Source organism: Trachymyrmex septentrionalis, unplaced genomic scaffold (assembly GCF_001594115.1).
Source record: "Trachymyrmex septentrionalis isolate Tsep2-gDNA-1 unplaced genomic scaffold, Tsep1.0 scaffold9, whole genome shotgun sequence".
In the NCBI taxonomy this organism is placed as follows: domain Eukaryota; kingdom Metazoa; phylum Arthropoda; class Insecta; order Hymenoptera; family Formicidae; genus Trachymyrmex; species Trachymyrmex septentrionalis.
Genome location: NW_017306091.1, coordinates 3655407 through 3682637, shown reverse-complemented (window position 1 = coordinate 3682637; position 27231 = coordinate 3655407). Strand labels below are relative to the sequence as shown.

At 37.1% G+C, this 27231-nt stretch overlaps 2 protein-coding genes across 2 annotated transcripts; both read left to right on the top strand.

Moving 5' to 3' along the window:
* Positions 1-4216: 4216 nt before the first annotated feature.
* Positions 4217-7997, top strand: LOC108755778. The gene is made up of 7 exons (XM_018499020.1): positions 4217-4398; positions 4600-4848; positions 5075-5317; positions 5455-5666; positions 6004-6203; positions 7648-7796; positions 7864-7997. Exons 1-7 carry the CDS (start codon positions 4396-4398, stop codon positions 7987-7989), a joined length of 1182 nt encoding a protein of 393 aa, XP_018354522.1. The 5' UTR covers positions 4217-4395; the 3' UTR covers positions 7990-7997.
* A 621-nt stretch (positions 7998-8618) lies between these two features.
* LOC108755635 lies at positions 8619-25537 on the top strand. The gene is made up of 6 exons (XM_018498749.1): positions 8619-8762; positions 8875-9031; positions 9140-9490; positions 9910-10048; positions 10123-10382; positions 25483-25537. The coding sequence occupies exons 3-6, from the start codon at positions 9276-9278 to the stop codon at positions 25535-25537; spliced, it is 669 nt and encodes a 222-aa protein (XP_018354251.1). The 5' UTR covers positions 8619-8762; positions 8875-9031; positions 9140-9275.
* The last annotated feature ends 1694 nt before the right edge of the window (positions 25538-27231 follow it).

Here is a 27231-nt window from a genome sequence, read left to right as displayed (position 1 = left end):
TGTATCAAATCTAAAGCTCAGAACTTTTTTGTACACCTAATATATGTGAATCAAATATATTATATAAAATCATATCATTTCATGAGCAACGACAGATTTCATATGATTACCAAAGTCGGATTGAGTTAATTACGAAAGAGAGAGACAGAGGGGGGGGGGATATATTACATTCTCTCCATCTCTCTTTCTAACCTCTTCTGATGTACTGCTCATGATGAAAGAATAAGTGAGAGTTGTTAGAATTTAATGACTGTTTTATGGCTGTTTTATACTCTGAGAGTAAGTTTTCTAATAGTTTTCAATTGTAGGTTCACAACATTATGAAATAAATGCAAAATGAAAACTTTTGAATCTATAATTGAACATTTTTTACTTGTTTCAGTATTGACAATATTTTATGATTTGATATACGTACCTTTTACTCTGTAGGAGATCGTTCTTTTCTCTCTTCTACCACTCAAAAGTATTTTAGAATAAATGGCGTTTATGTCAATGGCGTTTTTTCGTTACGCAACTAAAAGTAACCATGGCTAAGATTATCTTCGTCTTCTGACCTCTAAAGTCAAAGATAGTCTTAGTCTGGTTGGATAACGAAGAAATGCCCCAAGTCACGTATGTTTAGCAACTGTAGAGAAACACGTGTAGTGTATTGTATTTGCATAAAGATGAAAGAAAATATGGTTATAAGGCGGCGTCTTAGATCTAGGCGGCATCTATGTTTGTAATCTATGTTTGTAAGGTGACTTACAGTTTTCACTTTTCTTACAGTTTTGAAGAGAAAGTTATTTATTCGTAAATTTATTACAAAGAAGAACTGTTACTGTGGAAAAGATCTTTGCCGGATCCTTTTGAAAACTAACCCTGGTTCCCTGTAGCTCTATTTTAAGATTGAAGATCGCCATTGAAACATTACAATTCGATAATTATAAACAAAATATGGAATAAAATTGTACATAAAAATACCAGTTGTGATGCTCATCTCGTTTCAAGATGCGACATTTGATGACTTTGCATTTTCTGGATCAAATTCTGTAAGGCGTTATAAAAATGCGAAACGATCACGCGGCTTTCACATTGGGAATCTACGGGGGGAGAAATATGAGGACATCTTGGGTGGGATTATATAGAAGTGGTCGAAGGAAATCATTTTACATAATACAGTGTCCCAAAAGGAGAAAAGTTCGGGAAGGATATAAGAAATTCAACAAGGAAATAACAATTACTTTATTTTGACTTGCGGCTAACATCTTGCCGACTTTGGGGATCGGCCTTCTTCTTTGTCCGTGGCTTCTGTATTCAACACCGGGTGTGAAAGCGTTTAGTAAAAAAAAAGGTATCCCAGTGTTCATTTCAATTTGGAGAGAGGAATCTTTTAACTCAATTGATTTATTTTGCTTTTTGCAATACCGATTTGTATGTGACATAATAAAAACGGTATGGTATACAAGATGATCTCACTTTGAAAAGTCAGTTTTTCCGGTAAATATGCGAGTGACAGGTACACGCGCGTTTTCAAACAATTCAATTCGAGTGAAATTCATAATGCGGAATTGGAACAGTGTTATATAAAAACGTAATAAATAACGAAATATAAAAATTCCTGTTGATCTTATATTACTGAGATAAGGTTTTACTTTTCATTTATATAATGTGTTGGAAATAGATGTAGAAAAATGTTACGGTGTCGAAACGCAAAACAACAGATTTATTCACGTTGCTTGAAATCCCCAAAAATTGCGCTGAAAATTAGATAAATAGATATTCGGATATTGAAGAGAGAAAAAGGATGCTGAAAGGATGCAAAAAGTGCAAATAACGCGAAGAGATCCAATGATTTTGCAAAAAGAAAAAGAGAGCAACGATTCGTCTGCTTTGCATGCTTGTGTCATATGTACACAAGATGTTCCACAGACAGTTTCGTATTGAAAGCTGTCAAAATGTCTAATGTTCCGCAGTTAGGTATCATAAAGCGATACTTAACATTTATGGAAAGCCGAAAGGAACGCGATGGTCACTTCACGCAAAGTGATACAATGCGATATTAACGTGAAGATTCCACGATTCGTCCCGCATGGAAATTCATGAACTCGTCTAACCGATTTTCACGGCGCCGCGAACGAAATCCGTATTTTCCGAGGGAAAAAGTACTCGAGGGAGAGCCTCTCCGAAGCGGAGGACGTTGAAGGATAGCCCTCGTACGCCATCGACGCCCTGCTTTGCACTTGAATAACCCAATTTCAGGATGGCGCAACCTTCTTCGGGGCATCCGCCAAGATACGTCCGCAAACAATCCATTCGACGAAGATTATGGAGCTGAATTTTATCGCGCGCGCGCGCGCGCGCGCTTCACATTCTTCGCCGGTTACATACGTGCCCGCCGTGAAACTTCCTCTTAATGCGGTCATACTTCCTCTTACTTTGTTCCGAAGATTCGTAAAAGAAAGATCGTGGCTGAAAGTGGTTTCTCTCTTAAATGCGGGGCGTTTAAGTTCTCGAAAGGCGTGGCATTTCGTCACGGGACAAGACATCCTTCAGACGCGACCGTAATACCGGCACGGTAAAAGTACTGTGCCTCTCTTCATGAATTTCGGTACTTTTTGAAATGTCGCGCGCGTACTTTAATCAGAAGTTACATTCAATTTAATTCAAGAATAATAACGACACACGAGATAATTGATGCTCTTCTGGAGATTAATATCTAGGATATGTGTTTACTATAATTCACGTTTTATTGCTTAATTATACGGACGATCAAGCTTGGCTCTTTCAGACCACGGCGGGAGGGCAACGAATTTGTGAAATGAATTTCACGGCGCGCAGCGACGTTGAGGTTTTTCATCAAGAGAGGACGTCGGGGGGGTCAGGCTGTGTGTGAAAAATCAGCCCAATATTGGGATTAGGAGAGAATATAGTGGGTTCACCCTACTTTGCACCTGAATGACCCAATTTCGATGCTATTGCGATCGCATCTTACGGGTGCGCGTTCGCGAGAAGGCGATCCCATCTACGCTCCTTTGTAAATGAATAGGAGAGTGCAGCGCGCGACGCTCTCGAGAGTCCTGTGATTTGCCCTCCGGGCGGGACAATCTCGTTGACTTTTTCTTCCCTCATTGTGAATCAGCGACGCGAGCGAGCGCGGCTTACGGCTCTCGTCACAATGCAATTATGCGGGTCGTTCGGCTGCGCAAGATTCTGGCAAGATTTCGAAGGATGCGCCCAGGGTCTCGAGATCCCTGCGTAAACGAACCGTTTACAAGCTCGTCTTTTCAGCACCCAACATCGACCTAGGATTTCAACGCCACTCAAGTTTTCACGTCGCGCGTCGCTAGAATACTAAGTCAGCAGGTCGTCGTGTAATGCTTTAATTTTCAACACCTTCGCGAATATTTGTGGAACGTGACGTGTCGTGGGAGATATTTGGAAGTTTCATTCGTCGATGAATGAAAAATATGTATTGTATTTTATAAGAGAAAGATAGCTATGGAAAAAGTTTTTTTTTTTTTAGCAAAACGTCCGTGAAAAATATTGTGTAATTTGTTGAACGCCGCATTACGTTGTGTTGCTCGCAAAAAGCGAACAAATAGGTAAGAGCTTATACTATTAAACACGACGGGAGTCTTTATTGTGTCGCGAAAAGAAGCGTGTAAGCATGACATCGAAGTGGACGCACAAAGTCCGTTTTCAGGATAAACGTCGCAGTGATACAAATGCCATTTCATTTTTTAGTAGCCACATGAGCCGGCTGCATCATTTTTCAAAGAAGGGATTATTCGCGCTAGAGAGTCACCGTTCGCTGTTGGAGATCACTGATGAAAAAAAAAAAAAAGGCGAGACAATGCTACCTCTTTTTTACTTTAGCGATAGAAATCTGCAATTAAGTTTCACTTGGCTACGACGCATTCTGGAATTAAATTTATATTCCGTAATAATATATAATAATTATACAAATAATTCTCGTAATTCTTTTCAGGCATTATAAATGTGTAGCATATTTTGTAATGAAAATGGTATATGAAATTTTTACATCGTCAAGTAAGTTACTCGGAAACTAAAAAAAGAAAAAAAAAACATTAAATTAAAAACTAAAAATTATAAATTGTCCTATTCTTTATTTTATATCAACGACTTGAAGTTTTATCTTTTTACAAAAACAACGTTGTCCCACTTCACATCTAGTCTTTTTTTATCGAACTTGTATGTGTGTGTGTGCGTGTGTGTATATTTCATAATTTTAAATTCCAAGATAATGTAAAATATCAATAAGTATTCCAGAATGAGAACAAGATATGTAAATTTGAATACATTCTGTAGCTCAAGAATATGTCCGAATGCAACATGGCTTACGATTATTATTAATATTAAAATACAGAAAATATAATATAATTTCTTGTCTAAATGGTATATAACCTATTTTTCTCTTTCATATGTGTGTTAAATTATATTTCAATTTTTAAATATTCGTTTTTTTTATACTTAATCTTTTAAAAATAACTTTTGACAAAAATTTTTAATCACTAGAAAAAATACAGTCACGCATTATATCGTGAGGATATGTCTGACAAAGTACATTCTTTCGAAATATAATATTTTGCTTTTCAGGAACCTCCATGCATTTGCACTCACCTTACTCCACCGGCTGCTTTCAATCCACGCACTTTGGAAAGCCGTTATAAATCGCCTGTCACGAGACGAAGAGAGTACTGCGAACCAAGGAGATGTAATGCGAAAGTCGGCACGGATTTGAAATACGAATTTAAATCATATTCCTACGATCGTGTCGTAAACAAAATTCAAGGACTAAAGAGAAATGCTCAAGATCTTGATGGGTTAAACTATCATGATGAAACGGTAATTTATTAACAACAAACATTAAACAAGTATGATAAATGGAGAATAGATGGATTGAATTATATACGCCTATAACTCTTTGTTTTCACATTGTTTTTCTGATTACTCGATTGTAGTAAGTAAAGGAGTGAGTCTTGAATAATTAAGTACTTTTATTATTTAATTATTATTTATTCGTTTATTTATACACGGTAATTTCTTCCAAATTTGAAATATGTTTCAACAGGAAAGTTTATTAGAACCGTTCCCAGACAACAAGATTAATGATCTAAAAGATGCACATAATACAATCATGACTTGCTTAAGAGAAATGGAAAAGATAAAGACATTTTTGGAGGACGAAAATTCCTGGTGGAAAATTTTAAAAAATCGTCCGATCAATTGTTGTCAACAAAAATTACCACATCTTCATGGGGTTTTAGATGGATCATCAGTTACTTTAATGTTGCTTGAAGAAGGTACAGACGAGGTATTCTTCCTTAATTTCTTGTTTTAAAAAAATGGATAAAGTATACTACTAATTGATAAATCAGTAATACGAAGAACTCTTTACAGTGATTTATTAATAAATGAAAGCATATATTTGCAAATAATTTCTTTCGGTAGGTTCCACGTCGTTTTGTGACATCAACGCCGAAAGAAAAAAGTAAGACTACTGGCCCCAGATTCGGAACTTCTCCAAGAGAATGGACGAATAAGGGAAAGCAAACTGAGCAGCATACGAATCACCGAATGGAGCACATGGATGAATATGCGAACTCTTACACAACTCCACATTATAGTCTTGATACGAAATCAGCATTAATTGAAGTTACAACGTAAATCTTCTGATCCGTATTCATACTTTATTCTTATCGATAAATGCATGCATATATTATAGAATTTCAGAAATAAGTGCGCATATACCGATAAAAATGGAGTAAATACGGACTTATGCCTTTAAAATTATATTTATATCTATATTATATTTAGATCTTTTAAATTACATCTTGATATTAAATATAAATTAAATTAGTATAGCTTATGATAATTATATTCTTGCCATATAGCCGTATAAAATCAAAATTATTTGTGGTTATAGAATTCAGAAAATTTTAATACGTACAAGTATAAAAAGATTTTGAAAAAATATTTAAAAAAATATAATTTTTCAAGTACCAACAGTGAACCGATTCAACGATACATTAAAAGAGCTGCTATAAATGAACAGAATATTGTTGCTTCCGAATTTTGGACTGAAGCACAAGAAGATGGAAGCTACGAGCAGAAAATACCAGAAACATCACATAGATTCGAAGAAATACATGGTAATATACAGTATGAAGATAAAGAGAAGAGGATTGATACATCAAACAGTAAAACACAGACAGAATTATTATATATTAGATGTATAAATGAATAATCCACTGTTTCTTTTATTCAATATTTTGAAATTCAATATTTATTATTGTCGAAACATACTGACATAATTCAATCATGAGGTTAGTAATCCCTATTATCTTTTAACTTCTTCCATTTCTTCTTTATATTTTAGGCAAGTTACAGATGCCAATTTTATAGAAAAACATATTTTTACTTAATAAATTTAAGCAAATTTTCTCTTTTCTTTAACATTTCCAAACATTGTTCAATTTAAAAAGCGCGTAACCGAAACTAATGATAATTTATGTACCTATGTATATATGTCAAATGCGGTAAAATATTTTAGGTTATAATAATGTACAGTTATAACGGACAGTTTTACTGCACCGAACACTTCGGACAATTTCACTACACTGAGCATGATGGAATCAGAACGGTGAAGCGTTAGGTCTGTTCTTTTTGGTTGAACTTTTGCACTAGTTCACCTTTCTTCCTTTTCTTTCCAAGAAAAGAAACAGGCCTGTTGCGCATGATGCAACAAGAATTTTGACCAATCAAACGCTATCGGCATGTCACTGTATAATCTGCGGAACGTTTCTCATTCCATCATGCTGAACACCGTAAGGCGGCTTTTTGTGACAAAGTTCAAAGATATATTATTGTACGCACAATCAAAGGAATGAGGGAGTCAAAGATATAAATAGGGATGAGAAAAAGAATGTCAAGAATTTCTCAGAAACTGTATATTTTAGGTATATAGTTTTTAATAGTTTAAAGTTGAAATTCTTATTATCTGTTTTTCCTTTGTTCTTTTAAGTGTGCGCAGTAACTTGAGGCATAGTTCTGTTAGAAACGACCGCGACTAAAGCTATTTTTGTCTTTAGGGTCAGAAGACGAACATAGACTTAGTGGTTGCATAACGAAAATACGCCCCTGGGTGAATCTGTATTTTGTACACGATTATCAACAACCGTCGATAACTATACATATATACAGAATACAATCCTCTTCGAAATTTACCGTATTCAGCATACACATGTAGCGCCTTTAGATTATCATTTATTTCAATTGATTTAGCACGCTTTGTCTAAATTGAATAATATTTGAAAATTAGGAATGTCTAAAAATAAGAAAATAATTCATCAGTATGAATTCTTAATGAATTCATCAGTTAAAAAAAAATCAGTCTTTCTATCAGGTTGACTTATTCTATACTTATATATACTTAGATACATTGTGTATATATATATATGTATACATATATGTATACACACACACGTAATGTGTAATATACTATGTGGTATATATTATATATTACTTTAATTATATTTTAGTATACATATATTTAATACTAAGTCGATAAAAGAATAGAATTATTAAAAAATTGCTAGTAATATTATTCCCGAGAAAATTACGTTTTTAACATATGACTTTCAGTTATGCCACCGAGAGACATACCATATGGTCTGGACACGCAGATCACATTCGAAGATCCAATAATACCTCAGGAGACATTTAGTAGCGCAAATAGCGAAAAGAAGAATCATATCATGAGCGATTTTGAATCAAACGTGGATTTAAATACGGTATATAAAACTTCTTTGTAAATCTTATCTTTTAACACATCTATTAATTCTGTTAATTATTCTGTAGGAGATTCCGTCCAGAAATGTGTCAAGTCATAAACCGAGAGTGAAGGCGATCATTGAAAAAAGTGTTCGCTATTTCCCAACAAAACTTCCTTTGAGAAAAAATTCCAAAACTAAAAGCAGAAATTAATGTCGTATATTCAGTACATAAGATATAAATAAATCCTACGTACCGATTTTGTATTAATAGATTTATTTGAAAAATAAAATTGTTATAAACTTATTTAAAAAAACTTATTTAAAAAAAAAAAGTTTTCAAATGGTTGCGTTCAGCAGACTTCATTGTCGCGGAGCGTAAAACTTTAGATATATCAAAGTAGCGCACTCTTTTTATCTAAGCCGAAATACCAACAGCTTTCCTATTGGCTATTTCGATCGCTATTTTTTACCCAATAGCATGTAGTTCAATAAGCAGTTAGTATTATTAGTACATGATATGATTAGGTTGAAAATGGAGGACTTTCACGCTACTTTGGTATATCTAGAACTTTAACGGATCCGTGAGCTCTCACTGTTATTAGATGATCTCAAAGAATAGCAACGAATGCTTATGAATCCGTTCCACAATAGTTGAGTCTGCTGAACGCAACCAATGCAAAATGTGATTACGTACTTACATCATAGAGGTACTTCCACTATGTGATTACGTCTGCATTTTGTCGTTATTTAATGTTATTCGGGATGCTTTGAAATATAATATATCGATTGTACTTATCGAGTTTCACAACATTCAACTATCAAATTTTAGTTTGCTGACTTCTTGTCTATGTTTACAAAGTGACTTTACTATTATCAAAATATTTCATAATTTCGACCATATATTACAGAATTGTTAAGTTCTGCAGGAATCTAGCGAAAAGATTCCGAAATGTATGCACGCGATCTACGAATAGTGATAACCAGGTTGAATCAGATTATCGTTTATCTATACGATTATTTGTCATAAATTTTATAAACCTAATAAATGCAAAAAAAAGAGAAACCAATTTACACTCTAAATTTACACGCGATTTAGACACTTGATATGACTAAAGTCCTTATAATAGCGAGGAGTCCAACTTGTACTATTGGCGATAAATTAAAAATGGGCTCAACGACCACCGTGATTCTTCGTGAATGTGCAATAATGAGATCTGCATCTGCAGCTTCCACTCCGACTATATCGTGTAGAAGTGAGTTAGATATGAAATTAAACTTTACAAATAATTTCCCGATTATATATCAATTCAATAGCACATAAAGACAATATTTATATAACGGTTCTGATTGATTAATGATAGATCGATATGATCGAAAGCAAAAAACAATGCGTCGATGAAGAAAAAGATTCGGACAGTTGAGAGAAGTTTAATCAAAACTTACAAGTCAACGCGAAAGACTAACAATAGAATTTGAAGAAAGACTTTAAAATTCAGAATGGAAGAGAAAGATAAAGATCCGACATTTCTTAATGGATCTACTTATATCTTGACTTTGGAATTTGAAGTGTCCCTGAAAAGAAAAAATGATACATCAGTAGTTGACAAGGGACAATTAGAATTCTGCAAGTCCACGAAGAAAATTAAGCCATCTTCCTTTAAAGGCAAATGTTCAAAATCATGTACGAAGTATAGAGAAAACAGCTCAAATAGGTACATATGGCGTTTGTTTAATAATTTGTTTTACTTTCGACTTTTGTTTAATTAATATTTCCTTCGAAAATTTTATAATTTTGATAGACAGATAAAGAAATCAGTTAAGTTAACATTTAGATTAATCAACTTTTCAATTATTTATATACACAATGTTAATTGAATATATCTGTAACATTTGATATCGATATTTATTTAATGCGCAATTCTTAATTAAATACGCAACTACATGTGTATAATAGTTTTAAATATTACAGTATTGAGGAATATCGTGGACATTGTCGAAGATATTTGTGCATGTATATATCCAGAGCATTTAATGAATAGTTTTCTACATAGAAGCTACATCTTCGCACATTTTGCTCGAAGGCGGTCCGGCCATACTAATGTCAATTACACATTTTGCATATATTTTTCAGACCTCAAACGTCAGATAAACCGCAAATGTTGCGTGAATCATCTTATCGTCAAAAGAAGCCCGAGACAAAGCCCACGGGGGAAATGCCACTGTTCGCACAACTAAAAACGAAAATGAAAGAAACGTCGAGGAAGTTTCAGGTCTTTTTTTTTGTTTCTCTTCTCGGAATATTTTTGCACAAGTCGAAGAGAACTCAATAGCCAACTTCCAACAGAGCACCTTGCCATTTTTTAAAAAGACAACGAAGCGTACCATAGCGAGAGTGAGGTCCTTGTATGTCGGCTCCAGGCCAAAGCGAGCATTGGGATTCAAGTGCGACCTGAAAAAATGCAGCAGTACGTTAATGGAATGCAGCGCGGGGGCTTGCAGAAAAAAGAGCATGATTTTTGTTGCATCTAATCAACCGTGCAGTTCGAAAATGGTCGATTCTAACGTCAGTGACACTTCGACAGTATCGAGCACAAGTGAAAATAGGTTTTAAACCATAATCTCTTTAATGAAACTTATCAACGTGTTATTGTTACTTGTTCTATCTATTTAAAACTTGTCTCCATTGAAGATATTATAATCATGCCAATCGGCACGTTTTCGGCACTTTTTGTTCTTTATAAAGGAAAGAAAAGGAGTTCGGTCGGCTTCAGTGAAGACGAACCTTTAGATACTGTCTCTCATAAATTTGACTTTTTGAAAGAAACATCAATTGATGATCTTTTTCGAAAAAAAAAGAAAAAAAGAAAAAAAAATAACGAAAGAGGAAAAAAAGTCTGATATAATATAAAACTCAGAATTGTCAGGTGCGTTGTCCAGTTTACGTTACGCGGGCGTTAAGTAGCGATATATCACTGCCTAGGTGTACAGCAGGCAAATCGACTTTTATCGCTTTATAGCGCTTATAAGCCGCCCGCCATTCCAAGCTGCACGTGTAATCTGGAATGTAAAGAGCTTGTTATTACGACGGCGCTATTCACGATCGGACTTCCAACTGACAACCAGACCACACGTTGATAGGCGGATATGATCACGGATATTTTCTGTGAACGCGAGAGTTATCACTTCGTCGATTTCTTTTTTTTTGCTCACGATAGAAAATTTCAATTGTACCCAACAAAGCAGATATCTCACCTTCTCTATATTTCTTATAAATTCTTGTGCTATCTAACGCCAAATGTCAGCGAAAAATTCTACAATATTATACCTCAAATAATCAAAGAAGTTGCACATACGGCGTACAGTACAGCGTAATTAGCTGTGTTATAAAAAGATGTTATATTAATACGTTGTATTAATAATCATTTTCGAAAAAAATTTCATTTCAACTTGTCTACAGTTTTTAGTGAAATTTTAGCAAAAATTTAAAAGTCGATTCAACTTAATTAATTTGTTTGGAAAAAAATGACCGTTGACTATTTTATTAGCTACTATTCGAACGTCTATATTCGTAGTCGAGGAACGAAGATGATTCATGCGCGACTTGTCCACCCAAAACTGAGATCCCTAGCTCCGCTCTCGCCTGCGCGCGGATCGCATAAATCGCGTGTTTTCCTTCTTATTGGCTGATTGAATAATACATGTAACCGAATAGTATTAAACCGGCTGAACGGGACACGCAAGGTCCATGACGCCTGTCACGTCGGGCGGGTCATGCGTCAGCATTTTGACGAGTTGTTTAGGTCGATCAATTTATCGCTTAAGATACACAGGGAATGGCTGTTGCGCCTGTATTTGTCGATGCAGAATTAACGACGTGATGTAAGATAAGAGCGCGGATTTATGAACGCTGCTTACTATCAATTCATCATTTCTCGTCCATTACATGTCCGTCTCAACATTGGGACTATCCGATCGATACGTCACGTTCGTAATAATTATTTACATTATTGCTTGTATTTATGAAATGGAAGATACCTCGGTCAGTGTTCACTCTGATCCGACAAGGATTCGGTACACGTGAAAAGATTGTTTTGCCATTTTTCAAATTCATTTAGTTGTTTGAAAGCTGATAGACACTCGCGACGTGCCTCGTCTACAATTACCAGTATTTTTACGCAGAATGAGACATTATAGTTGAGTCAAGCGTACGGCTCTAATAGTCGCCGACATCCATAAACGTGCGCAAGAAATTATGGTACAAGCGAAACGTCAAAGTACTGAATAATATACAATTTCCATTACGTTTACGTTTTTTGTAAAGCGCGTTTCTGCGAAGACATCGGAGAAGTCATTCCGGGGCGACGCCAAGTACGGTATATATATATATATATATGCACCCATATAGAGGAGACTTTCGCGTCGTATTAACCGCTTGCAATTTTGCGACCAACTGCACCAAAAATATTATTATTTCGACGCGCATGAACGGCGGACAGAGGGGAAGAAAAAAATATTAATGATAGAGTATTACGAGGCCGAGTGCAAAAATCATCGCTAAATCACCGGCCGGCCGCCTATAATCTTGCCTATTCAGCGTAATTTATTACGCATTGATATTTACAATCCCTTATGGTTAATATCTCTCTCCGCGTCGCGACGATTGCCACGCGCAAGTCGCTGGTAATGCGAAACCTCCTCGTTCGAAGAGGTTTCAACCGGCGCGATGATCTCCGAGAGATTGCATATTTAACGCGCGACCAACAAATTGACCTTCCTAGCGCTCCATTATACGACATTTGCGAATCAATCAAGACAAGTGGGCGGCAAATTTACATCTAATTATAGTGCGCGTGGAATATATCCGAGAGAGGTACATTATGTATTATTTCTTTGATCTTTTGCGAAACGACCGAGCATTGTGCGTTGTACGTTAATAATTAAATTACTTACGTTTAACTGCAATTGAAGGCTAAGATATTCGACAGAATCGAATTAAAGATAATCGCTCCCAAAAGAGCTGTCTCCTGTGATTTTTTTTTTAATTCATTGATTTATCAAAGATCACGTATATCAAGTGTAAAGAGACTAAACGATTTCGCGACTTGTTCTTATCTAAATAAACGAAGTGATAATAAGATACGAACTAAGCTCCAATCTAAGCTCTTTATTAGTATCGAAGACTAACTGATTATATCCCGATGATTCCAACGTTGGGTTTTTGTGTGCTTCGATTTCGCATGCCTATTCCTCGTGAATTCCTGTTGCGCTAAGAGAGAGAGAGAGAGAGAGAGAGAGAGAGAGAGAGAGAAAGGTAGCCCCTCGACACACACACACAAACGGGACTCCAGCCGTTGCATAAATCACAATGAAACGCATGCCTCATTATACTTGCAGGCACTCGTGTAATTGCGACGGGCGTGTCCGTATTTACCCGTGCAGATCTGCCGGGCCGGCTGGTTGCCGAACATTATCGCCGCGTGTGTGTTTGCGAGTTTCGTTTCTATTCTTTTTTTCTTTCTTTTTCGCACCCTTCTCTCTCTCTCTCTCTCTCTCTCTCTTTCTGTCTCCTCGTTTCAGCTTCACGAGCTCCATCCACAGCCTCGTAGAACTCGGTGCTTTTCGCGACCGGAAACGGGAGACCGGATATGGGTGTGATGCATAGCGCGGTCTTAAAAGCGTATTATACGTTAAACGCGGAATTATACGTTTTTATTTGCGTAAATGGTTCACGCCGATCCTGACCAGAGCCGGCGTCGCGGCTGCCTCTCTTCGACTGACGCGAAGAGATGCCGACCGTCGTTCCGATCGTACGGATTATTTTCAAAATCGATGATAGCAGCCTTAGATCTCGCATCGGCATACGTATAATGAATGATGAGAGATGGGCCTGAAATGTGCAATTTTACATGTCGATCGCGATCCATTATGACGGATTCTCTTCGGCTTAACTAGCGATGGTTCTTCGAAGAAGAACTATGAAATTATCTTCACGATTACAAAAAATGCACATTTATCTAGTCTTTCGAATTGTTATGCTTTTCAGTATTCGAAAAAGGTATTTTTAAGACGGACATAATTCACGATGAATTGTGAATAGATTATACGAAGCCTTTGAAATGAAAGTGCTGAATCATTTGTGACAATAATAGAACCCGATTTCCAAGAATAAAGAGTAATGATCATTTTTTTAGGGACTTGTCACAGAAGAATAAGACGTGAGCGACAAAGTAAGTGGAAAAATGTTAACTTCCATAGTAGCCTTTCTGTGACTACTTCATTTTTCAATGGCATCCTAATGATCGATATTCGATATGCGCCATTAAAATATTTGGAAAAAGTAAAAGTCATCCACACACAGTAGATTATATATTATATAACTCATTTTGAATTGACTAAATAATGGTGTAAAATGAAAAGTGCGTTATTTAACAGTTAACTTTTTATTTTCAATGAAGAAGCACAACATTATTTTATCATTATATGTTTAATAATGAAAATTCTACCATAAACGTCCAAGCTAAAAACGCATTTCCATACTATTGGCTTCTTTTCCTCTTTCCTCTTCATTCTTTATAAAGAAGAAGAAGTCAGTATGCCGATGGGTTCTGGTAGGGATGAGCCTTAAGCCATACGGACTTGTAAATATCATGTTAACGAGATACGTTGAAACTTCTTTTCAACTTTTTCCCTCCAACTGGGTAAATTGCACACGCGATATGTTAAAGTATATTAATATTAAATCCGTTGCGCGCTTAGAAAATTATTTATCTCCGATAGATTTGCGAATATAAATCACGGAACAATATTAATAATTACTACATTACATAGCATGATACTTAAAGGAAAGGAATGTCTATCTAACCATTTCCAGCGTCGATAGATCACGTTAAATTGCCCCGGCGAGCGCCATTGGCGTAAAAATTGCTGCGGCGAGGGAATACGCGCGTATCACTATAAAGACGTCGACGCAATTAATTACGTCGGACACGTGGAGCCGAAGCGTATATACCGTGGTCGGCGATCGTTATCGGTTTAATCCTTAGCTACGGTACTCGATACTCGAAAGCGTTACTTCTACCTCGGCACCGGTTTTGATGAATTGCGCGCAGCGCGCGCGGTTCATCGGGCGCTCAACCGGGCGCTTGCACCGTGGAAAACTCGCCGTGAAACAATGGAGGTGAAACGTATCCTTGAAGAAAAAGAAAAAAAAAGAAAAAAGAAAGGGGACGACCACCTACGGCGTTAGTACCGGAGTTCCGAAATTTTCACGCTTTTCTAGCCTGGTTGGTTACATCTCTTCCCCATTGACGTACACACCACCCCCGCGGGGTGGTCCTCCTGTCGCTGTATCTAGCGTCTCATGTAAATGCAACACGGCTGTCGGATGAATACCAGTCGGTAAGACAGTTCAGGTGTGGGGCCGCGTCCGCCGAATTCGTCACGGATCGTTATTCAAAGTCGACCAACTGGGGGGAGAGGCGGAGAAGCGAGTCGAAGCGGTTGCGCGCGTTACGACTATTAACCTGGCGCTTACGAGGCGCGGTATCGGGGGTAGGGAGGGGAGGGGGTTATTGATACCTCGGCGACAATTTATTGCGGGACTTCGCGTTTTATATAGGCGCCGCAAAGACGCTCGACGTTTCATGCGTGCGTGTGCGTGGAACCTCTCGAGAATCACGCTTAGATATCATCCACGTGTATCATTTGATATCTAGCCGAAGGCTAACTTGGGAAAAATAACGGTCATTTTCGTCCGAGAGATGTTGAAGCAGCAAAAGTTACGGGGAGAGGGGGGGGGAGGGGGTTCTTTAATATAAAAGATTAACCCGCCGCTTGGGTGGATGGAAACTTGTGCGTCGGTAAGGGATGTGTAATAGAAGCGTGTATTTTTGTATTTTGCATAAAAAAGCAGGGGGGGCGATCGGAGAAGGGCTGTAAACCCTCTTTTTTTCTTTTCTACGCGCGATAGTCTGCGGAATTTTATATTGAAAGCTACAATTGTGTACGCCTGACGTCACTCACGAATTGAAGGCCTCTTATACGAGACGGGTCTCAATAACGTGAATACGTCGACGAAACTTTTAATTTACTCGCTCCATAACTCTCTGTCGGTTATACTTTCCGTGTTATGTTTATCTTTGACTTCTATATCTCTCTTTTCTAGAATAGGTCACATGTGCAACGTGATAATGCGATGTCAGATTACAGTCCGTAGGTATAATACGAGTTACACGCTGAGTTCGCAATTAGATTTTTCTACCAAAGTATCGCGCTGTCAGTACGTTTAATGAAACACTGCCGGTGTCTTTTTAGATATACGATACGTATCATATTTCAAGCGTGGAGAGGGGTCTCCCCTACAATTCTGTGCTACTGTGATATAGTCTAATCTATGTTAATTGGGCAGGTTACATTTTTCCGAGGTTAAATGTCAGAACTGAACACGCTCGCGCTTGTTGATGAATCACACCCTTTTTTGACGTGTATTCTTAACGATGCAAAATATAAGTTCTTGACTCATTCGTAAACGATCGATTTTACCAAAATCGTCTTGTCGAATTGTAAAATTTTCTTTTACACGAGTATTATTTAAGATGTTTTTCTAAGAATTTTTTAAATAATTACTCTTTATAAATCTGCAATAAAAAGGCGTAATGTTAATAAAAACCTTGATTTTTAAGAATACTATCGCAATAAAGGCTACTTAACATGCTTATTTCGTATAATATTTGTTTGGTCTCTTACCTTTCTCAGAAAATTCGAATTAAATATCCATATCCATAATATGTTCTTCAATATAATATGTAAATTGGAAAGCAATCAATAATAGACAATGCGTTACTACTAATAATAGTGATTTGAAATGAGAAAATATTTCAGATAAACATAAAAAAAAAAAAGAAGAAATCAGGTGACTATTCCCTATTAATTAATTTCTAACGGGATAGAAAATATCGAAATTCCCCGTTTCCTCGATATCCGACATTTTTTTCGCAAAATCGTTGCGGACTTAGCGATCTCTCCTCGGACGAGCGGTCGTCGCAACGCACGGAAATACATATCCGCTCGCGAGTTCCATCGCGGGCGGCGGCTAATCAGCGATCTCGTATATATTTGATCGCGGATATGCCTGTCCGTCGGTCACGCGTGTACGTGCGCCGCACGCCCACGCGTCCGCAAATCCGGGCCCCTGCCCCGATGCCACGCACACACACACACACACACAGCGCAACGCGACGTAAGGCAACGCAGCGCAGCGCAACGGAAAGCAACGTAAGCGCGCACCCGCACTGGTACCCGGTCAGATGATGAAACGGTGCACTCCGGGGTAATTTGACTTACGACATTTTGAAAGCGAGCCGACCGCTCGTGGGCGTGTGTTGAAACGTTGGGATGTCGGACGGGTTTTGCGTGGGCCACGGCATATTACATCTGGCCAGGTACGGGCCTTATGATGGACGAGACAGGTGATTACGCGTGTGGAAACCACCATGCGAGGTGCGCGCCATTCGAGACACACTCGTGCGCGCGTGTGCGCGCGCATGTACGTACGTATCACTCGGGGAGGGTAGACCGGAACAACAAGCGCGCCCGCGAAGAGGATCGCGCGCGTTCCCCGGGGCTTATCCCGCGGGATCGCGCCGCTAAGAGGAAGGAATGATGGAGATGAATTTCTCGAAGAGAACGCTCGGCGCTTCGATAATTTGACAGCTGCACCTCACCGCGCGGGTTAATACGACTGTGATTCGCCCGACTGACGCGTCGAGTACTTATGCGCTGCATTAGTTTTGCAAGTATGTATAAAAGGTTGTATGTAGGACGCTCAAAGTGATTGCTAACAATATCAGACATTGTTCATTATAATAAACGATTCATTAAGATTGTGAATACGTTGTTTATTATATTTCAGCGTTCTACATAATTCCTTTGAGAGTTCAAGAAAATTATTTTCAGATCTGTATATACCTAAATTTGTAGATACTCCAGCAAAATCGTTTTTTTTTTTCTATTTCGTGTATAGAATTATTTCTCTATTGCTGCAACATTAATCAATATCACGAAACGTTTTTATCACGAAAGAATCATTGTGATAATCTAACAAAATTATTTTTAGATCTATATGCGGCTACGTTTTTAGTATTTCAGCAAAACTGTCCTTTCCTTTATACTCGTATATAATTAGTAAATCTCATGAATTGTTGCCAGTTTTAAGAGGAGACGTGATTTTTCCAGAAGCATTTCCGGAAAAGTCGGACGTACAGATGTACGAGTTTGAAGTCTCGACGTAAGAAAATCGATAACGCGATTTCCAGCATTCATCAGGATAAAAGTATAATGAGTTTGGATACTTAATGACGCTGGCGCACAGTTATAACCGGCTAAAATTGCGGTGTGTAATGGGAGGCATAATGGAGCTTGAAATTGTAATATGTGTAATTTATTGCAATAGCAATTACGTGAGATGATATCCTCTTTGTCGGCGACGTGTAATTATATATTGTGTGTAATCGTATATATTAGTGTTGTTCCGGCAATCGGCATTTAAAGCTAACTTATTATAATGATGTGCGACGCTTTGTAACGTATTCAGTTAGAGTAATAGTCCAAGAAAAAGTATCACTTGGATATCTCCTCTTCTCTTTCTTTCCTCCTTTCCATTTATTAAATTTCACTTGACGTATAAATATTTTCATTTTTTTCCACTTACTTCTGCTAAACAGAAATCGATTTCGGACTTTAGTAAAAAAAAATTTCACTATGCCTTTTTTCACTCTACTCAATTTTGTGTGTTGATATTCCGTTCGATGTGAAGGAAGAGAACAGATTAATTTCTTATCATTTCAAGATATAGCCAAATTCTCCTCCTTTCTCTTGTTCCCCGTCTTGCGTATAACTACAAAACACAAACGCGCGAAACGATGACGAAAGGATCGTTTCGAATCTCAATCTCCCCCGCGCGACTCCAAGAGAAGCCGATACGACGCGACGGTGTGCGTGATCGGGCGATGGCAATCACGCGCGGATCCATCGTGGATCGTTAATGTCTGTCTGTCAAGCTGTCGCGTGACTCGCCTACGTCTTCCTTCGAAAGCCGAAACCTGGCCTGTCTGGATCATCCGCGCGTACGATCGCTACTCCGAGACGTCCGAAGAAACGGACAGCTTGCTTTTTGAGAATTAACTTGGATATAAAGCCATTTAGTATTGAACGTTCCCTTAGGAATCGTGATGGCCGTGTAATTTCGCGGTTGTAATTTTTTATTACAAACTCTGATTGAAAATATTACAATATGTCATTTTTTCTTGCTCATATTATTATTATATTTTATCTTTTTTTTTTTCTTCTGATAGTTGATTTTTTTGGAGTTTCAAATATTTTCACGGACAAAAAAGTGTTTGATGCTTGTGCACAGTAATTGATGCAATAATTATAGTTAAGAGAACTATATTTTTACAACAATTGTACTGTTATAATGTTAGAAGTAATAATTATATTTATAGTTTTCTATACCAAAAAATGTGTAGTTAGAAATGACTATAAATTACAGTTAAATTATCGTAATTGCAACGATTTTTTTTTCTTTCGGTGTTTTATTACTTGATTTCTATATGAAAGGAAAAACAGAGTTAAAGGATAATCATGCAACGTAGAATTGAGTTATCTTAAAAACGTCTCCAATATATTCCGCTTCTTCTCTATCTCTTTTTATCCTTCTGTGTGTACCACAGAGACTTCTATTAATTATATATTTTTATGCTCAAGACGCTTCCAATTTCTCATTCAAATTTTATGCGCATATATCTTCTGCGGTTCCAGGGAAAGAATGCGCAGAATCCCGTCCTACATGGTCGCGCACGCCTTTTGCGAAGACCGCCATTTTTAGTTGTTTCGTTAATTAATCCTGAGTAGCTAGCGTGAAAGCTATTAGTTTTTGTCCTCGAGCGAGCGCGTACGGTTAATTTCGTCGGTAGTGGACTCCGTCGAAACATGGCGGACCTCGGCACGCGAGTCGTGTTACGATCTTCTTGCCTCTCTCCTTCCTTCCCTCCCGTTTTTCTCCTCATTCTCTCTCGCTCACCGCGAATACACGCGCCGCGATTCGGTTTGCGCATCGGCTATTTCTTTGACAGAGACTTTTCATTTCCGACTCCAAATTTTTTTAAATCTCCGCCGTTCGATTAAAATGCAAGCTTTTTTTTTTATGCCCGCAGGGCACTCCACAAAGTGTAAACGCTACACTGCTAAATTCGTTCGCGACGTATAATTATCACACGCGGTGTGACACACGACATCATTATCTGTGAAATTTATTGTGCCCCGACAACATACGTATTGCATAAACAAAAAAAAATATTACGAAACAATAGAATTTCATGAGGAACGTTCGCAGCAATGGAAGATAATATTATTTGTATTCTAGACATTTTTCAGCTTCCACATTTGCGCATTTATTTTCCGCTTCGATTAAACTTCATGAAAAATTTTAATATAACCCTCCACGCGCATGCATGCTGTGTAACGTTATATATTAATAAATTCAGAAACTTATTAATATCACTGATCTTATCGTCAATTCGCGCAGGTATTATGTCACAGTTTATATACGGTATAAAATATAACTCTTTTATGCAAAAATGCCAGAAAACGAATATGTATGCGTGTCACGAATCACGATTGTCTCGCTACCTAAAATAACCTTCTATTTATGCCATTTTTAAAAAAGTAATTATATTTTAATAACATGTTATCTTTTTATTTCTTGTTCTCTCTCATAACATTTATTATCTTATCTGTAATACATCTATAATTATTTATATACATATTAATAAATACGATTACCTATTTATATAAAATAAATTAAAATTATTAAGGTTAATCATGTAATTGATTTAAGTATGTTTGTTAGTAGAAAAAGATATATATATATATATAATTTTAGAATAATATTTTCTATAAATAAATATATGTCACGTAATGTACGTTATAAGCGCTGAAAAGTTTAATTGTTTGAAAATCGTGGGGAAAATCAGAGTGTAGATTTTATTAGGATTCACGTATTTTTCATACTTTTAGTTTTCTGGTCTGATTCTCGTTAATAACAGGATTATATATAATTGTACAAACGATAAACTCGACATCAATTTCCGTTCAGTGAATATCGTTGGAATAACCGCGGCTGTAATTCATCGCTGGGGCATTAACGGCGCGTCTGTGCAGAGTAGATTTTTTTTTCGAGGCCAAGACGCTTGCAAATATTGCCGCCCGTACGTACGTAACGACGAGCGAAGTCGAACGAAACGATCAGGTCGACTCGTGCGGCCTGCCGCAAAATTGAGAGTTAACGAACCTCGACGAACCCGCTGACACTCCGGGTTGCATAATCCTGATGACGGGTGTGTAACCTATGTATACACACGCGTACACAAATACACAGCGTGTCTAAAAAAAGTCATTCACTTGTCCTTAATAAATTGCGAAATAAACGTTGGATTGAATTTTCTTCAACAAGGAAGACTCAGCGAAATGCCGTTTTTCATTTTTCATGACCGTTGATAGTTGATTCGGAGATTAAAGATTTGCTTGTTGGAAAAAATTCCAGTTCATTGTGAAGACTATTCGCATCTTTCGAACTTCCCGATTTACTTATTAAAATTATCATTTTACGATTTAATAGATAATTATGTCTGAAACGTGCAGATTTGCATTTTTCGCACAATTATTTCTCACGCGGCTGATATTTGCAACTCGAGATAACACCGATTTCTGGGACATTCCGTACGTACATACATAAGCGAATACACACTTTGCAATTTACAGCTCGCGGCTTCTCGCGCACAATCTGCGGCTGCAAATGTGCGATGTGTCGTGTCTGAGAATGTATATGACAGGTAATTTATTCACCTGCGAAATATCGGGACGAATTCGAATTTCCGCGCACGTATACCACCAATAGGTTGTTTCCCTAATTGCCTGGTTAGTCGTTCAACGGTTTGTTTACGAGACGGGAGAGTGGCGCAGAATTTCAAATCTCACGATCACCGGTGAGGAAATATCAGCTTCGCGTTTACAAATCGCGATGACGAGGACGCATTTTTGCAAAATATGTATAGGTGAGAATTAAAGGGTGGGAACAAACTCGCGATACATCTGATTGATTTCTTGTATAACAATAAGTCGAAAATGCAGAATTAACTTTTCTTTGTTTGAGACTTGACTTTATTGTGCAATTGTTGGGAATAAATGAAATTTCACTATTTGTCGCGTTTTATTTCATTCTGTCAATCGTGATAGGAATGTGAAGTCATGTTATGTAAATATGATAACGATTTTCAAACTTGATTCTCTCGGAAACAAAGCTTCGGATGGAAGAAGTTTATTTTGCACTTTTCATTGATTTTTGTGCAAGAAATCATCCCCCATGAACTATAGACTTATCCTTATTCCACATATGTGAGATGGAAAGTTTTACACATTGTTTACACGGCGGAATATTTGAAATAATCATTCCGCTATCCTTTCCATAAACTTTCGATTCATACTAAGAACGAGAAAAAGTGCGTTAAGAATATTTTTTTCTGCGCCTTCGGCGATATGGACGTGTTGACGCGCCAAGTGGGGCTCGCCGAAAGGAAATTCATTTACGAGTCACTTCACCGAGGAATACACCAAGTATCGACGTCGACGTATTTCACGGGGATAAAATCCTTATATGTCAGTGGCCATTTCTTGGCACGAATTGCGGCGCACCATATACCACGGAAGGCGTTTTCGTTTCGTTATGGGGCAGGATCGATCTACGGGCCGCCATCGAGACAAGGGAGAGCCGAGAGCGTTTTCTGGTATCACCTTATGGCGAACGGCAGATGTGCACCCGTGTTCCTGTCCCTATCTCCTCCCTTTTCTGTCCTCCCCTCTGACTCCTCTCTGACCCACCATACCGTTTGCCGCCCTTCCCCGTTTCTCGTATTCTGCCTCTCTCTCTCTCTCTCTCTCTCTCTTCCTCTCTCTCTCTCTCTCTCTCTTCCTCTCTCTCTATTTTATGGACTCGTCGCCCCCTCGTAGAGAGAGAGAGAGAGAGAGAGAGAGAGAGAGAGAGAGAGAGAGAGATCTCGGGTCCCGTATATTTACCATAAGGCCATAAGCATCGGCGAATACCTAAGCGACATTTAGCGACTACGCCACGGCTTTCTAATGCTACCATTACCCGAAAACTTTACCGGCAATAAATATGCGAGGCGGTCGCCGGTAATAAAGGAGCATGTTATCGCGTAAATCATTGTTGAATTACCGATACTCAGCCCACCCAACTCAGCAAATGCCACGTCGTTATTGAACTGTGTCAGAAGAATCGACGGAATTACGTCGTCTCATCATCAGTGAAAACGAGCAGTGAATATAAAATATAATTTAATATTTTAAATTTATTCAAGTAGAAAAAGAAATATCAAAAAACATAAAAGAATACATGTACATCAAATTAATCTTCCAATGTTGGACTTTTAAGGCACAGGTCAACTTTTTTACAGTAAATTCTACGAAAATGAACAAATAGCAGGGTTCGATACAATATAGCTTTTTAAAATAATTTAATAATGTTAAGATTTTGTGTGTGTGTGTGTGTGTGTACAGGGATGCCAGTTGTTCGTTGCAAGGATGAACAGAAGTTGTGTTTGTGTTTCTATTGTGATAAAAATTTGTTGTCAAAGGTATACATTTCACAGATATACAATTTTTATTATATGTCTATTGTTCGGAGCAATAAAAAAAATAGACTTCGATTTACAAACTACAATAGAAAATTTTATCTCTAATGGTAATAGGAAAATTTTTAAATAAATGTAAAATAAGTTTTTGATTGAACGTTTGTCGGAAACTTGCGATTTTCTGCTCAAACAATAGCAAGACATCTTCTGTGTCGGCATACCATTTTGCTCTTTCTAGTTCAAGAACATGAAAACGATACTGGTCCCAGCCTCTCTCCGCATGGCGTCTTGTAGGTATATTCTATGAGGCAACCACAAAGGAAAATAATTATCTCTCCTGCCGATACAGACAGATAGGCGGCCGTATATAAACACGTTTCTGTAGGTAAAGATTATTACTAGCCAGCAGGACGCACAATGGCTTACCCAGGTATACAAAAAGAACGTTAATCGATCTTGATGAGACAATCTTAGGGTCGAGATCGCATCATTTTCCGGATATTCTGAAATTTTTAATACAGATTACTGCGTTAACAAATATATTTATTTAAATAAAAAGGAAAACAAATTTATTATTTTACTAGTAGGATTTTTACTGATCCTAACAATATATAATTGCCTATACTTTGTCTTTACACAAAACGTAAGTGACAAATTATATTTGCTAGTATGATGTGTTATATTTATAGAAAATTGAATTTTCTTTTATAAACTTGGTTTTAATAGTCAAAAGTTTATAAAGTATAATTTCGTTTTTTAACATTCAATTTTTACGCAACTAATTCAATTTTTATTTTTAGTATTGTATTTTACTATTAAGTTTCCGAGATAATAATAAAAATTTTTTTTAAATTTGTAACATCAATCTATATAGCATATATATTGTAAAACTTGACATTATACAATAATACTACATTGTAGTCATTATGTATACAATTATATTACATTTATAAGAAATATTAACGAAAACATTATGATGAATTTCGCTTTCATTCGCTAACATTCAATTTTTACGCAATTAATTCAATTTTTATTTTTAGTATTTTACTATTAAGTTTCCGAGATAATAATAAAAATTTTTTTTAAATATGTAACATTAATCTATATAGCATATATATTGTAAAACTCGACATTATAATACTACATTGTAGTCATTATGTATACAATTATAATATATTACATTTATAAGAAATATTAACGAAAACATGATGAATTTCGTTTTTTAACATTCAATTTTTACGCAATTAATTCAATTTTTATTTTTAGTTTTTACTATTAAGTTTCCGAGATAATAATAAAAATTTTTTTTAAATATGTAACATTAATCTATATAGCATATATATTGTAAAACTCGACATTATAATACTACATTGTAGTCATTATGTATACAATTATAATATATTACATTTATAAGAAATATTAACGAAAACATGATGAATTTCGTTTTTTAACATTCAATTTTTACGCAATTAATTCAATTTTTATTTTTAGTTTTTACTATTAAGTTTCCGAGATAATAATAAAAATTTTTTTTAAATTTATAACATCAATCTATATAGCATATATATTGTAAAACTTGACATTATACAATAATACTACATTGTAGTCATTATGTATACAATTATATTACATTTATAAGAAATATTAACGAAAACATTATGATGAATTTCGCTTTCATTCGCTAACATTCAATTTTTACGCAATTAATTCAATTTTTATTTTTAGTTTTTACTATTAAGTTTCCGAGATAATAATAAAAATTTTTTTTAAATATGTAACATCAATCTATATAGCATATATATTGTAAAACTCGACATTATAATACTACATTGTAGTCATTATGTATACAATTATATTACATTTATAAGAAATATTAACGAAAACATTATGAAAAAAATTTCGAAATTATTAATTCACAAAGTAAAGAATGATCCAATCAATATGTTATGTTAAACAATCACACGCAACCCTTAATGGATTTCTTTTATTGTTCTATATAGTTCCAATGAAGATTCCATTATCATGGATGAAGAGGAGGAGGATTCGCGCAACTGACTTCTCTTTACGCATTCGGCATCCCTCCCGAATCCTCGTTTAGATTCCGCTGCTTCTGGGATCTCAGACACGATGAAGAATCTCGTGCAACGGACCTTCCTGACATTCCTGCGAGTGAGCGTCTCGACGACAGAATCTGGACGCGTCCCGTTTGAGAGTTCGCGAATTCCACGGCCGTCGCTCGACCGCGGGACGGCAAACTGGAATCGAGGTCTCCCAGGTTCTTTCGATGGGTGGAATAAAAAAATGGGCGGCGCCTTGGATGTGCCGGGGCCCGATCTAAGCCCCTGAGACGGGGCGAGCCGAGGCCGGACCTTAGATCCGTCGGTCCCTTTCCCTCTCCTCTCGTTCGTTCGGACCCGCTCTCTCTCCCCCGCGCCTTTCGCCTCTTGCCCATCGCCTCTGTTCCATGGAAGAGAAACAAGGAGGGGAATGGAAGAACCGGCGAAGAGGGCAAGTGGATGAAAACGGCCAACCACCGGCAGCCTGCGCGGCGACTCACGACCCAGGACAAAGGCAGCTGTTGTTGTTGTTGTTGGCGTTGTTGTCGACATCGTCTTCGACGATCGTCGAATAAAGTTATGGCTCTACCCGCACCCGTTTGTCCTTGTTAGGCTGAGAAGCCCTGAGGCTCTGGAACGAGTCAGAGTATTGATATCCTTTGGAGAGGGAAGCTGCGCCGTTTTGTAGCGACGCGTGTCTTGATATCGAGGTTATAACTTGTAATGAGGATCAAAAAGGAAGAGAGAATAGGATAAAAATGGGAGGCATGATTGCAACGAGTGAGAAAAACTCCGTTTCTTAACTTTGCTGATTTTTTTACATGACAGCGATTAATTTTTTTAATCGATATATACTTTTTTTTTTTACTTAATTCCAATTTATAGTCGTAGTTATAAAATTGTATATTATTCTATTTAACAGAAACTCGAAATTCGATATTATTCACTGATTGCTAGAATACCAAAGTTTTTGGCAACGTCGCGCATCATCGAATTTCCTACATATAATTATTTTGATGGTCCAACAAGATTATTTTCAGATCTGTAATCTACTATTTTAGATATTTTAGCAAAATTGTTGCTTCCGTGTAAAATCTGTGTGAATCTAATTTATATTAATTAAAAGGCACTAATTGATTTCAAAGAATTAAAATGACATAACTCATATAAAAAAAAAGGAATGAATATACTCGTAATCACATAAAGAAAATAGATTCATTATTCGACATTTTTGACAAAAAGATTTATAATTGAGTGGGTCTGCAACAGACCCACCGTCAGTTCCGGAGGATTAAATTCTCATTCCACGACCAATTTCGATTTACGGTACAATAGATAGAAGGAGTTGTGCGAATTTATCCCAGTTGGCAGTTTCTTTGCCGGCGCACACGCAGAGGTGACCGACCGATTTCGGCTCCCGACGAATCTTCGAGCCATAAATTCTAATCATAGAATTGCAGATCGCGACGGGCCGACTCGGTATAAAGTCGGTGCTGTTCGCTGCTCGCGTGATTGCCGCGGCACACTCGTCCTTTCCCTCACCTCTCCTCCTTCGAGGAGAGCCCAAAGGCTCGACAACCCTCGTGAGAGACGACGACCCGATAAGCGGAGTCCGCGAACGGGAGGCGAAAGGGAGACACCGCGGGAATGAAATATCTCTCTTGCTGCCCACCGGTAGGAGAGGAAGATTCT